At 42.1% G+C, this 15,425-nt stretch overlaps 1 protein-coding gene across 19 annotated transcripts in view; it reads left to right on the forward strand.

The window, feature by feature from the left end:
• DISC1 (DISC1 scaffold protein) overlaps positions 1-15,425 on the forward strand; it is a 380,547-nt gene that overhangs the window by 45,765 nt on the left and 319,357 nt on the right. For all 19 annotated transcript variants that reach the window (XR_012513582.1, XR_012513584.1, XR_012513586.1 and 16 more), the window contains exon 3: positions 6,149-6,218. Coding sequence is in view for 6 of the 19 variants with exons in the window: in XM_074385319.1 (XP_074241420.1) it covers positions 6,149-6,218 (70 nt within the window). In the remaining 13 variants the exon portion in view is untranslated. The remainder of the gene's footprint in view (positions 1-6,148; positions 6,219-15,425) is intronic.

A 15,425-nucleotide genomic window follows, 5' to 3' on the forward strand; every position in this document is an offset into this window, starting at 1 on the left:
CCTATCTCAAATGGTAGAATCTGGACACAATTTTTCTGTAGTCTAAATGTTGTCTATGGTAATCCCATACCTGGGCGGGAAAATCATGACACTATCTTCAATTACAGTCTACTGCATAATGACGGATCACATATATGATGTGACAGTGATCCTATAAGATTATCATACCGTGTTTTTGTTATACCCTTTCTTTTTCTTTTCTTTTTTCTTTTTTTTGAGACAGAGTCTTGCTCTGTTGCCCAGGCTGGAGTACAGTGGTGTGATCTCAGCTCACGGCAACCTCTGCCTCCTGGGTCCAAGTGATTCTTTTGCCTTAGCCACCTGAGGAGCTGGGATTACAGGTGTGCACCATCACGCCCAGCTAATTTTTTTTTTTTTTTTTGTATTTTTAGTAGATACTGGGTTTCACCATGTTCGTCAGGCTGGTCTCGAACTCCTGACCTTGTGATCCGCCAGCCTTGGCCTTCCAAAGTGTTGAGTTTACAGGCGTGAGCCACCATACCTGGCCTTGTTGTACCCTTTCTATGTTCAGAATTGTTTAGACACACAAATACTTACCACTGTGTTATACTTGCTTACAGTATTCAGCACAGTCACATGCTGCACATCCTGGATTTGTAGCCTAGGAGCAATAGACTATTCCATCTAGCCTAGGTGTGTAATGGGCTACACCATCCAGATTTGTGTAAGCACACTCTACGATGTTCACACAACAGTGGAGTTACTTAATAATGTGTTTTTCAGAATGCCTCCCTGTCATTAAGTGATGCAAGACTGTACTTGAGTATTTTGTGCGGGAGAGGCATTAACAGAGTAGTGGGGATGACAGAAATAACTCAGTCTCGGACGTAGGACTTACAGGAAGGCAGAGTTTGCCTCAGTCAGAGGAAGAACCTCTTGACAGTGGGAGCTGTCTGATGAGGCGAGCTGCCCAGGAACTTGTTTTCCCACGGTGTTTAGGCAGAGGCCCCAGATTGCTCACTGGGGTTGTGGCTAATGTCCTTGGGACAGGGCAGAAGGTCGAGTGAAGTATATCCAAAGAAATCCTTTCAAATAGTAGGATTTCTAGTGTTTGGGAGCCTTTTTGATATTATGTTCTAATTCCTTAACCTTCTTTCCCTTCTACTTAAGTAAAAATGAGAATCTCAGGAATACAGGTTTCAGTTTCTTCTAAAAGGTGGTTGCTCCTCAGTATTCGTGGATTCTATATGTGTAAACTCATCTACTTGCTAAAATTTGTTGTTAACTCCAAAATCAATACTTACAGCACTTTTACAGTCATTTTAAATATTGATTTTACTTTTTAAGAGATGGGATATCTCTCTGTTATCCAGACTGGGGTGCAGTGGTGTGATCATAACTCACTGTAATCTTGAACTCCCGGGCTCAAGTGATTCTCCTGCCTCAGCCTCCCTAGTGGCTGAGACTACAGGCACATGCCACCATGCCCAGCTAATTTTTTTTGTGGGGGGGATAGAGATAGGGGGTCTCACCGTGTTGCCTAGACTAGTCTTGAACTCCTGGCCTCAAGCGATCCTCTTGCCTCTGCCTCCCAAGGTACTGGGATTACAGGCATGAGCTGCCATGCTTGGTGGTCATTTCTGAACCTGTACAGAGTGGCAAAAAATTTGAGTCACTTGATGTGCATGCTTTCTACTTAGGTCAAACAAGGTCAGACCAGACGACATTCTGCCTTCTCTTTCGTACTGCAAACTAGTATCCTTTTTATGGTCTATTTAATGCCATCTTTTTTTTTTACATTTTTGTGTTCTTTATTGGTGAGTTTGCCATTTCCAATGGCCCCCAAGCACAGTGCTAGTGCCATCTTGTGCTACTAAGCACGAGAAAGCTGTGATGGGCCTAATAGAGAAGACATGGGTGCTCCATAAACTTCATTCAGGCATGTGTTAGAGTGCTGTTGACCAGAGTACAATGCTCATGGATCAATAATACACTTTAAATAAGGTGTTTTTAAACAGAAACACACATAGAACAAGGTTATGTGTTGATTGATTGAGGAATGTATTGTGACCAGGGGCTCATGGGAACCTATCCTGTATTTCTCCTAGGAGCCATGCTTCATTATTCCCTAATTCATTATTCACAGACATTTTATAGAAAATAACTACAGTACTATGAATAAGGAGAATCGACTGTGTATATTTTATGCTGTTTAGAAATTGCTGCCCAGCGAGATTTCCAGGGGTTGTGTGGGACTGAGAAGATGATAATAAAGGCAGTTGGTAACCAGGCGTGCAGAGGAGGGAAGTGGAGTGGGCCCACAAGGTAGGCTCCACCTAAGGCCATAGAAACTGGTGAGAAAGGAAGGACGATGGCTACAGGGCATTACAGGACATTCCACAGGCAGGTTGGTGACACCATCCCGTGGCCACTGGGGCTGTGCCTCCAGCAAAGATGGGCATTCAGACATATACCAGGGCAGTCCATTCAGGGTCTTATGGAGATCACTGGATGAGGCAGGCATGGTGGGGTGGGCTTTGGCTGTAAATGAGTTTTTTCTGACCCTGTTTCCTGCATTTCTTCGGCTTCTGTTCTAATAAATGTTTAACGATACTGTCATTTGGGTGTGGTGATGGTAATGCTACAGCTTTATGTGGCCCTCAAACCATTCACACAGCCTTTCTTCTATCCCTAATATATTGGACTAAGTTACTGGTAAACTTCCCAGTTGTAATATAGAGCAATTCAAGGACAGAGGGTTAATATCATTGTTCATTCATTCTTTCATTCATTCAAAAAGCATTTTTCAGTGACTACTAGTACAATGTCTTATGCTAGGCTTTGGAGGTGCTTCGGATAGGTTAGTAATAGGCATTACATTAGAGGCTCAACACCATAAAATTGTGTTTCTTGCGTATGCTTCATGTTCGACAGGGGGTTTTGGGGGGCACTGCTCCATAGAATCACTCAAGAACCCAGCCTGTGCCATCTGATCATATGGCCCCCTTAGTCACTGACATGAGGAAGAGAATGTTTGGAAGTCCTACAAGAGCAATCAGATGCTTCAGTGTAGAGGTAACCCCATCACTTCCACTCATACCCCCGTTCAGCAGAACAAGGAGAAAGGCACTTGTACTCTTTCCATGTGCCCAGAGCAGTGGAGAATCAAGTAAGTGTAAGTATTAGCATCTTATACATGGATGCAAAATAGTTCTTCATCCTCCAGATGCTCAAGGTTGAATGATGTTCACCCACAAAACCAAGCAAAGCGAAACAATGAGTATAACCTGGTGTAATCAGTACTCCATTCTTCCAGTGGCTCAGAAAAAAACAAAAAACCCAAACAAACCTTGGCATCATCCTGGTACGTCACCCTCAGACCCCACCTGTGATGTGTAGGAAATCCCATTGGCTCTATGTTTAACCAGCCATCTTCTGAATATATCCAGAATCAGATCACATCTCACCATCTTCGCTGTTGTCATGATCTTCACTATCATCCAAGCTCCCGGCGTCTCCTTCCTGAATGTTCCCATAGCCTCCTACCTGGCCTCCCTTCTTCTGCCCTTACTAACAGCAGCCAGAGTGAAACTGTTTAAAACATAATTCAGATCATGTGCTCTTCCGCTCCAAGCCCTCCAGTGGTACCCCGTGAACTTCAGAGTAAAATCAGAACTTTAAAATGGTCTTCATGTCTCTTCTTGTCACCATCCTCATTACCCCTCTGACCTTATTCTCTACAGTTTTCTCTTCTATCAATATGCCCCAGAGCCAGTGACAGTCTTGCTTCCATTTGCTTTTCATTTCACTTTCACTTCTTGCTTTCTTATCAGAAACGCTTCTGCATTGAGCTTTTGTACTGGCTCTTCCTCTGTGGGAATGTTTTTCTCCCAGAGAGCCTTATGGTTCAGTCCCGTACTGCTTTTAAATCTTTGCGTAAATGTCACCATCTCAAGGAGATCAGATTTCAAATTGCAGTCCCCACCTCTACCAGCATCCCCAATCTCCCTAACTTGGTTCTCCCTTTTCCTTTCTCATAGTATTAATCCCTTGCTAAGGTGCCATAAAACTTACAGTTGACTGGCCGGGCGTGGTGGTTCATTCCTATAATCCCAGCACTTTGGGAGGCCAAGGCGGGTGTATCATGAGGTCAGGAGATCGAGACCATCCGTGTTAACATGGTGTAATCCCGTCTCTACTAAAAATTAAAAAAATTAGCTGGGCGTGGTGGTGGGTGCCTGTGGTCCCAACTACTTGGGAGGCTGAGGCAGGAGAATCGCTTAACTAGGGAGGCAGAGGTTGCAGTGAGCCGAGACCACATGACTGCACTCCAGCCTGTGCAACAGAGTGAGACTTTGTCTAAAAAAAAAAAAAAAAAAAAAAAAAAACCAAACCAAAAAAAAAACAAAACAAGAACCTTACAGTTGACCCTTGAACCACATTGGTTTGAGCTGCAAGGGTCACTTACATGCAGATTCTCTTCCACCTCTGCCACTCCTGAGACACCAGGACCAACCCCTCTTCATCCTCCTCCTCAGCCTACTCAAGATGAAGATGATGAGGATGAAGACTTTGATGATGATCCACTTCCACTTATGAATAGGAAATTTATTTTCTGTTTCTTATGATTTTTTCTTCATCAGTCAATGCTGATTTTATTTTCTTCTCAATGATTTTTAAATAACATTTTCTTTTTTTCAGTTTACTTTTATTGTAAAATACAGAATATAATACCTATAACAAACAAAATGTGTGTTAATCAACTGTTTATGGTAATTCTCTAGTCAACAGTAGGCTATTAGTAGTTAAGTTTTGGGGAAGTCAAAAGTTTTATACATATTTTCAACTGTGTAGGGAAGGGAGTCAGTGCCCATAATCCCTGTGTTGTTCAAGAGTCAACTGTATTATGTTTTTGTCCATAATGTAAGTCTAGAGGGCTAAGCATTTTATGATGTATCTTTGGTACACTAACACAATACAAAAAAGGCCTGATATCCAAGAGGCACTTGGTAAATATTTGTTGAATGGGTCTATGAATAGAAGCAAGAACAGGTCACAGTGGTGATATAGAGGAGGGACATTTAATACAGACTGAAGGAGACAACACCTGTGCTAAGGGTTGAAGAAAATGTAGGTGTGAGCCAGGCAAAGAATGGGAGGAAGGTGTTCTTTAGCCCAAACCCATTCATTGGTAGGCCAAGAATTCATTGTCAGTAAATCTCTGGGTCTCCCATTGAGAAGAACAATGATTGTATTACTCAGTTCTCATGCTATTAATAAAGACATACCCAAGTCTGGGTAATTTGTACAGAAAAAGAGGTTTAATGAACTCACAGTTCCACATGGCTGGGGAGGAGGCCTTACAGTCATGGTGGAAGGCAAAAGAGGAGAAAGGCATGTCTTACATGGTAGCAGGCAAGAGGGAGCTTGTATAAGGGAACTCCTTTTTATAAAACCATCAGATCTCATGAGACTTACTATCATGAGAACAGCATGGGAAAGACCCATCCCCATAATTCAATTACCTCCTACCAGGTCCCTCCCACAACATGTGGGAATTATGGGAGCTACAATTCAAGGCGAGATTTCAGTGGGGACACAGCCAAACCATATCAATGATGCTAAGTCAACACATTAGTAACACTCAGACAAGTAACTGGATCACTGAGTCTCCATGTGGGTTAAATAGACTGTGCCCTTTTCTGTAATGGAAAATATTTGAGCCTTAGGGCTTCTCAGAAGGGTTTTGTGAGGGCTTTGCCGTCATTCCTACCCAAGCAGCCTGCTGAGCTGAAGTTCATGCACTTTTTCTCTTGGTTTTTCTTCCAATTTCGATGTGTTTACCTTTATAATTTTAATGTAATTTTTATAACAGAGACCATTTGGTCAGGAAATTTGTATTCCTTCTCATTATGCATTTCTTCATGCAGATAAGGGCACAGTGTGATGTTTTTGTTTAAAATAACATTTTAACTTTTTATGTGGATGTTATGATCAAATTACGCTTTTTCTTTATATCAGCTTTTTTTTGAGAAATGAATGTATCTGGCATTGAAAAACATGTGCATTTTGTTTTTTAAAAAGAGAAGTTCAGTTTTGAAACACTTTCTAAATGTTCTTAGTTTTCACAAGTTTTTGCTTGAATTCTATTGTAATTTTTTATTTTTTCCCCTTTAAACCAACATAGGTAATATCCTTAAGATTAAAGCTTCAGAAACTTCAAGAAGCTGCAGTTGAGGATGATGATTATGATAAAGGTGAGTTTTAATTTGTTTATTGATTTTTTTTCTCAGAATGTCCCATTTCTCTTTCCCTCCTTACTCATATCTACCCTTTAAATACCAAACGAATTGTACACTTTGATCCTCTGATCATCGCCACCAGGGAATAGTTGACTCTTTTACAGCATTATTGTTTTGTGGATTTCAAAGTACTTTATGAACATTAATCCTTTGGGTTATAAATGTAACCTTTTCAATTGTCCAGAGTAGTTGCACAATGAAAATTATATTAGCTTGTCACCTGTCTGCCCGTGGTGTGATATATCTATAATTCACTTGTTCATGAAAAAATATTTGTTGAACACCTATTAAGTGCCAGGTAACATGGGAGGCGATAGGAAAGTAAGACAGACATGGTATCTTGCCCTTGTGTTGCCAGTCAACATAAGTCTTCATGGGGCTTTTTGACTTCATAATTTCCAGAATCAGAGATAGAAAATGGGATTTGAGAAATATCAGACTGTGCCAAAGGGGGTCACATGCATCAAACTTCCACATACGTGGCCTAAAATATCCAAGATAAAAAGGAGAAGTTACAACATAAGGTCAGAAAAAAACAGCAATTAAAATGAGGCACCAATATAGAAGCTGGGGTGGAAGCGGAGGAGGGCTGACATGGGGGTCGAATGGGCACAAGGTAGACTGAGTCGAAGGAAAGCTTTGAGGTGTGGTTGTCCTGGGAACAACCCTGAAAACTTTAGATGCTCATTGCAAGATCTCGCACCCATTTCTGCTGGGTATGGGAAAGAGAAAGGGCTTCAAATGACATCTAGATTTCTCTAGGCACCTACTAACTTGATAGAAACTCCTGGTGTTGATCAAGTTTTGTACATCCAGGATTTATCTGGAAATGGAATTTAAGGATTCTTCTGGAAGCTGGTTAGCTTTAAGGTATGGGTGTTCAGCCTTCTTAGCCCATATGATATTGTCATTGAATATGTCATAGACTGTTGGAATCAGGGCACTATGGGAATAAGATGAGTGATTTCCAAAAGGAGATAGAAAATCCTGTTCTAGGAAATACTGTTGCATATTCTCGTTACCGATTCATTGCAGTTGGGTTTAGGAAGTGATGGGGGCATGGGAGGAAGGGAGAAAGGATTGGAGACAGAGGAGGGACCCTCTACATTCTCCCAATCCTCCTTCTACAGGCTGCTTGATTTCATAATAACACTGGGTGGAAGATGAGGTGCCTGAGAGAGGAGGCGAGTCAGAGGCAGGGCAAGGCACCCCTCAACCCCAGCGTCAGCAGCTTCAGCTCAGGCACAGCTGTAGGCAGGGAGGAAATGAGCTATTCTGGGCCAGGGTTCACCTGCTGGTTTTCGTCTGTGAGAGATAATTACATCTAGCTTTGAAGCTCCCCACTATTGCACAGATTTATTTTTCTTGCCATGGGTCGAGTCATGGTCTCTCTACCTTTAATGACATTGTAACACATAAAGCTTACAGCACAAGTGAAAAACCAGGACAATCAGGCCCTAGTTTGTCCCCCGCCCCTGCTCAGGTCCTGGTGAACTTTCTAGACTTGGTTCTCTCAATGGGCTTCATTAAATGGAGTCCTCACTTCTTTATAGTCTTTTCTCCAAACATTCTGCAAAACCTAAGGGAATGGAGTTTGACAGGATACCCCTCATCAGGAAAGCCTAAAGAATATAGGCGTGTTTCTTTAGTGGTTCTGCCCGTTTCTGTTCTTGTTGGTACCTCACTACTTACTGCGTCAGGAGTTTCAGGGTGGGCTCAGCATTCTGTGATTCCCAATCCCTCTCGGTGAGTGGGGTGTGTCTTGAGGCTTGAGAAAACATGGGTGCAGAGCTTGTACCAGTGAGAGCCAGGCCTGGGGGGCAGCAGCTGGCCGAGCCCTGGAAGTGAGGTTGAGTCTGTGGGCTGTGTTCTTTCTGATCCACCAGAAGTCTGTGCAACAGACAAGCATCCCAGTAGGCACAGGACACACAATTTACACGCCACTCCCCTTGTCTTGTTCCTAATCCCATAAACCTGATTCGGTGTGTGGAGAGGTAAATGTTCTTATGGAATAGGCACAATGCCTGCATATAGGAGGCAGACCCTCAGTAACTGTTGTGTGAAGGAATTAATTAATAAATGACTTGCTGCCTGCGTGCATGGAGGCTATGGATGGCAAGCTAGAGTGAACAAGGAGAAAGTGCTCTTGCCACCCGTAGGTAGCTCATCTGCAGTGCCCAGGATGGAGGGTGGGGGTGGGTGAAGTGGAAGCATCTTTGCATAGAAATTGGCATATGTGAAAAGTATCTATTAAGTATAACAGCACTTCTCAGACTTTAATGTATCTATGAATAACCTGGGTAGGTAAAGGATTAAAATGCAGATTCTGATGAAGTAGGACTGAGGTGGGTGGGAGACTCCATTTCTAATTATCTCCCAAATGATGCACATGCTGCTAGCCTATGAGTCACACTTTGAGTAATAATGGCATATAAGAAATCCAAACAATGCCCCAATCTCAAGTACATGTCATGAGGCTCACTACATCCTTAGCACCTACGAAAAATGCCAACACTTAGACCTGCAAACATGCCATGTATAAAGGCATACCAAATGCCGTCCTCAAGATCTGCATCTCAAGAATTATGCAGTCCAGGAGGGGAAGCTGGCTCATACACAGTAAGAATAATAAACTTATACACAATATCTCCCTTCAAATAAAAACAAGACAGTCCCAAAGAGGGAGAAATGCCCTCTGCCAGAGCTTGGGGTGGGTGAAGAATTGGCGCAGTGGAGGAGGAGGAGGTTTAGATGGGTCCTGAAGGGTAGGGTCTGATGCAGCTGGCAGGGCATTCCAGCAAAGAGAAGACGGAAAAGGCACTGTTATCACAAGTCACCATCCCAAAGTCGGGCTTGAAAAGAGGGTTGCAACTGACTATTGTTTGAAATGGATCACAAAAGGGCTTAGTGCTTGGACTTGTCAGTGATCAGTAAGTTATTATAAATTGATCACTAAGTCATTAGAAAAGTTTGGAAGACAAAAGTAGACAATTTGTTGTTATGAGATTTGTTCAAATAAGATTTGAATACAATTTCCTCTCATATAGTTAATTGAGGGTGACTATTAAACATTTTAAGACTTGTTGAGTGTTTTTTTTTATAGTTTTTGCTTGATTTGCTCCTTTTTCACTGTTAGGAGCAGCTGTGCACCTCTGCTCTGTCTCAGGGGAAGGGGTCTACCCGAATCTGAAAGGTTTGCCGGGAGAAATGAGAGGGCAGCCTTCTCTCCCTTGGTTTTTGTTGTTGTTGTTGTTTTTCTCTCTTTCTTTCCAGTTTCAATCATAAAAGTGACTTTGTGTTCTAAAGAAAGAAGCAGTTGGCATAGAATATAAAGTTCCATGTTTTATCTCATCAAAGCGCTGGCAAATTTACCCATTAGTGCCTGGTGGGAAAACCTTCTCAGGGCTCTATGTCTCTCCCTCACTAGGAAAATAAAGTTAATATTTCTTTATATTTTTGCATAAGGTGGAAGGGCTTGGGAGAAAAAGAATAAAGCTTTTTATTGACAGTATTTGCACAGCATCCTCCGAGAGGTTTCATCAGATTCAGTGCATTAATGCCTGTCCCGTGCTTATGGTCAGCTGAGGCGCAAGTTTGAGACCTCAGGATCCTGCAGGGAGAGGAATTGTAGTCAGTGCTGGACATAATGATTCCAGCTCTGATGTGGGCGGGGCAGAGAAAAGGAGGGCCTGGGCAATGAGTTTCCATGTGGTTACTGTTCCAGTTGCTCCTGCACCCGTTTGTGCCCCATAATATCCCCCTGGCTGCTCATGTCCCACATCCAGCAGTGACCATGCCCAGCTCCACTTCCAATGCGAGCAAGGAGAGATTGTGAAGAGGAAGGAACACAATTTTGGGAACTCAGCATTTCAGTGACTTATATCAATGTGAAATGTGATATATAGTGCAGCTGGCCTCACTCTGCTTGTTTAGAATTTCCTTCTTGGAGTAAAAGTAGCCAGCATTGTATTACTTTCTCAATCCGTTGTCTCCACCCCTCTCCATTGTGACACAGTTCTAGTACAATAAACATATACAATGACAGGCATTGAAAGAAAAATGGTCGCAGCAGAGGCCAAGCATAAAAACACTCTAGGGTGAGACCAGCTTTTGTCTAAATTACCGTAATGACCCTTTTTATGAATTATGTCTTGAGCAAGATTTCCGTATCCATAGTTCCTCTTCAGTGATGGTGTGCAAATTACCCAACCTGATACCCCTTTCCTTCACAAGGAACCTGCCTTACACCTCCCAGAGGGTTTGATGTCTGGGTGAACTCCAGGAGCCTGGAAGTTAGAACCAGAATCCCTGCTACAGAACTGTCAATGTGACTGAACACAGCAAAACCCCACAGGTTACTTTTTCCTGTGTTACTTTCTAGTCTAGAAAGAAGAAAACAAGATTGAATAGAATTGCTCATTTTTATATCCTCAGGACTGCCAGAGTCAATGGGAGGTGGATGCTATTTGGGGGCCCATGGAACATAAATGCTTCTCTTAGCAACCTGTGTCGTTTTGCTTTGTGACTTAAAAAGTGGACTGCAATTGAAATCTGCTCAGAGAGACAGGTCCAGCAAAACTATCACTTTATAATGTCTGCAGAGAAAAAAAGCAAACCATGACCATAGGTGCAATTTCCACCTGGAGCTCCCCTGAACAGGTACTTCCCTCCCACCCTGCATACCGGGACTTTGGAGTGTTCTTGCCTGTGCTCTATAGAGCTCTCCTTCCCTTTCCTGTGAGATCTGCTTGCAATATCACCTTGTCCTGGCATACTAACAGAATCTATTGATTAAAACCCAAATCAACAGCCCAAATCTCAAGTATGTGTCATGAGACTCACTACATCCTTAGCACCTGTGAAAAATGCCAACACTTAGACCTGCAAACACAAATGGGAGCTGCTCAGAGTCACCATTGGTTATGATCTCTGCCCTTAATGTACAGAATGATAAATTCTCCTGGAAACAAGAAAAGAAGAGATAGTGCAACCAAGTAAAAGAAATGGCATTTTATGTTTCCTCTTTTTATGACACATTTGTTTTATTGGATAGCTGCTGCTCTGGTACCAGTCATACTCCCAAAAGACACAATTCTGAATGCCATCGTCCTGAATGTTGAAATGTCCCCAAATTAAATCCCTAAAAATCAAAATCCCTGAAGTCTAAATCCCTAAAGTCTAAAATCCGTAACATCTGAAATCCTGAAAAATCACAATCCTGAAAGATTAAAATCCCACATGCTGAAATTCGAAAATTCAAATTCTGGGGAAAGGATTTAGTGAGTTTTTTGTTGCATCATGTTAGCTACATCATGGTAGGTGAATCTATCACCTTGCTATTGTCTTTATTTGGAAATTAGGTATAGTTTAAAAACATGCATATAGGTACCAAGCTGACAAGGGGTGGGCTTGTGGGCTTAATTTTAAGTGTCAACTTGATTGGATTAAGGAATACCTTGAAACCCGGTAAAGCAATATTTTGGGTGTTTTTCTGAGGGTATTTCTGTGGAGATTAGTGTGAGTCTGCGTGGACTGGTAGGGAAGATCTGTGTTTAATGAGGGCAGGCACCATCCTATCTTCGAGGGCCCAGGGAAAACGAATGCGAAGGCAAATTGGTCTCTCTCAGAACTGAGACAGACTATTTTCTGACCCCATGGACTTCAGAATTTGACTCCTTGAAAGTGCATTTGTGTATGTGTGTGTGTGTGTGTGTGTGTGTGTGTGTGAAGGAAGTTGGATTTTTTTTCCTTTTCTTTTTTTTTTCAATTGTGCTTTAAGTTCCAGGGTACATGAGCAGATCTTGCAGGATTGTTGCATAGGTACATACATGCCATGGTGGTTTGCTGTCTCCATCCCTGCTTCACCTACATCAGGCATTTCTCCCAACGTTATCCCTCCCCAACCTCCCCATCCCCCGAAAGTGCATTATTACAACATTGACTTTGTGTGCAAGCATTGTGCGTGTACATAACAATGTTGGGGTTTCCTCAATACATGAAGAGATGTTTGGACATCTGCATTTGTGAAAAATAAAATTTCTTGAGATCTCCACTCTTTGAGTGAATGCATATGACCCCCTTTGCAGGTTTGGGCACTTTCCCATCTGTTGCCTGATTACATCACATGACCACTGTGGGAGGAATTGTCACTATCATTGTTTTTCCATCGAGGTCATGGAAGCTGCTGAGAGGGAGGACCAGCTGCGTGTTCTGGCCACTCTACCAATTTGCCTCCACCTCCACTGGGTCTAGAGCATTTTGTATCCCACTGTGGAAGGCTGAGCTTTGTAGACAGTTGAGGACAAAACTTAGCTAGGAAGTTTCTGACTTCTGGAAACTCTTATTTACATGACAGTGAGGTAGAGAGCATATGAGCACTCTATACTGGGAGGTATCAGGAAAATGTTCCACAATTTTATCTAAAAAATTAGTCTATTTTAATTTAAAAAATAGTGCTGATTAAGAAATTAGTGATTGTGTTATTTCAATTTTAATCTTTAGCATTGTTCTTAGAAGAATATAAGCTTATATATCTGCTTTCTTTTAAGTAAAAACTTAAAAATTGGGACATGGGCTATACATTAAGATGGAAATACCATAGGATGAGAATGTGAACAAAATGTCATTTATTTAATTTTGTTGCATTGTCTTAGCTTCTCTTCCTGTTTACAGGAGAATTTACAGTTTTGTAAGTTAAAGGCAGAGATCATATCCAATGGTGACTTTGAGCATTGCCCATTTGTGTTTGCAAGTCTAAGTGTTGGCGTTTTTCATGGGTGCTAAGGGTGCATGCAGTGAGTCAAGCGACAACTACTTGAGATTTTAGTTTTGTGTACCGATGCAAAAGCTTATTGGCATGTGATGGACTTCCCTCTCATTCACAGCATAAAATGTGATTTCATGGTGATGCCTTTTCTCCTTGGCATGGCATCTGGGTACACACTCAGCTCTTTCTTAGGCCTTGGTGGGATTTCTTGGAATCCCTGCAGCTCTGGAGGTAGAAGCACAGTGGCATGACCATTCGTTCTTGATGGCCATGTCATGGTATGTTCCTCTCTGTGAATGGGACCACACCACTTTGCCTTCTCTGCCCATGAGGACATAAGCTGTCCTATAAGGATCACGTGGAATGCTGTCATGGTGCATTATTCATGATAAAATCTGACAGCTTCAAGGTTAGATGTGCTGCTGAATACCAAACACCAAGCCAAGATTTTTTTTTCTTTTCTCTGCCTCCCCCCACCCCCACAAATGGTCCTTAGTTGAAACTTGTACATATTTCCCTGCGAGTTGAGCTGTAGCACTCAGTTGTGCCAACAGTGGACACATCTTACATTTTATGTATCTGCCTGTGAGAATCTGCAAGAGACTTTCATGTTGTAGAGTCTCACTGATGAAGCAGAATGTGGTGCAGGAAGTCTCTCTTGCACATAGAAGACTGATTTTGAAGCTACTCTCATAGGTTATCTGTGTTCCTGCGGCCTGCTTAGAGTGGCTAAGAGGCTGCCTGGAATCCCAGGGAGGCAAGCTAAGCTGAGGGAATGTTTCGTCTTGGCCCCAAAACCTGAGCTGCTCCTTAGAAGGTGGTCAAACATGATGAGGTAGTGACTTCGATCAGAGGCAGCTCTCTAGTATAGAGTAAGCACCCTTTTTGTAAGGGCACTTTAGGACTTTAAAAATGTCGACAATTTCACTTTACTCTTCAAAGATTTTTTTCAAAGGCCTTCTCCTCTATATACAGAGTTAAAAACAGAAATGGGCCGAGCACGGTGGCTCACACCTGTGATGCTAGCACTTTGGAAGCCTAAGACAGGAGAATTGCTTGAGCCCAGGAGTTTGAGACCGGCTTCAGCAATATTGTCAGATCCCATCTCTACAAAAAATGACAAAAACGATTAGTGAAGCACAGTGTCATGCATTTGTGCTCCCAGCTACTCGGGAGGTGGAGGTGGGAACACGGCTTTAGCCTGGGAGGCTGAAGCTGCAGTGAGCTATGATTGTGCCACTGCACTGTACTCCCGCCTGGGTACAGAGCAAGACTCTGTCTCAAAAATAAACAAACACAAAAAACAAACAGAAAACTCAATAGAAATGAAAGGGATATGCTAATGATCAGATGCAAACTCCCAAATAGACATGAAACTTCACATTACAACAGTTTTAGGTCCAAACTATCTCTGTATTTGGTGCAAGTGGTTGATTTCAGGAAGGATGTCTTAGTCTGCTTGGACTGCCATGGCAAAGTACTACAGATTGGGTGGCTTAAACAATAGAAACATGTTGTCTCACTGTTCCGGAGGTTGGAAGTCTATGTCAAGTTGTCAGTAGGGTTGATCTCTTCTGAGGCCGTTCTCTTTGGCTTGCAGACAGCTGTTTTCTCCCTGTGTCTTCACACAGTCTTCCCTTTGTATGCATTGGTGTCTTCATCTATTTTTATAAGGACACCAGTCATATTGGATTAGGATGTATCTTCATGACCTTATTGACTCTGAATTACCACCTCTTTAAAGGTCCTGCCTCCAAATACGGTTACATTCTGAGGTCCTGGGGGTTAGTACTCCAACATATGAATGTTGCAGAGGGACACAATTTAGCCCAAAACAGGAGGCCTAAAGGGCTCAGGACAGAGCTAAATACTAACTAAACACATTCAGGTATTTCCACAAAATTTGAATAATTTGGTTTGACTGTCTTTGGCCATATGTAGACATTTGGTTGAAACTTTTTTTAAAAAAGAAGACTTTTTGACACAAGCAAGTTGATTCTTCCCACAAGTGAACTTAGCTGTTTTTTGCATTTTGTTTTATCACAGAGCCTGGCTCTTACATAGTTGTTTGTGTGAATATTTGCTGGATTTGCCATGTCATGGTAAACAAACTATGCATAAAAAAAACCCTACCCTCAAGGAATATACAGCTTAGTTGGAATAAAATATAAATAGTACAAATATGTGAAACTTCAGTTACCATTAGAAATTATTTATTTATTTAGAATTGATGTATATTTTTGTAGGAGGACATATTTCAAGAGACAGAGACACAACCTAGTGTCAGCAGAAAAGAGGATTTATTATTTGGTGTGACTAGAGGTGGCAGGGGTGATCAGAACGAACAGATCCTTCACTTTTTTTCTCTGTATTGTGGCTTATTCTTTCAAACCCCT

Source organism: Saimiri boliviensis, chromosome 14, assembly GCF_048565385.1.
Source record: "Saimiri boliviensis isolate mSaiBol1 chromosome 14, mSaiBol1.pri, whole genome shotgun sequence".
Taxonomy (NCBI): domain Eukaryota; kingdom Metazoa; phylum Chordata; class Mammalia; order Primates; family Cebidae; genus Saimiri; species Saimiri boliviensis.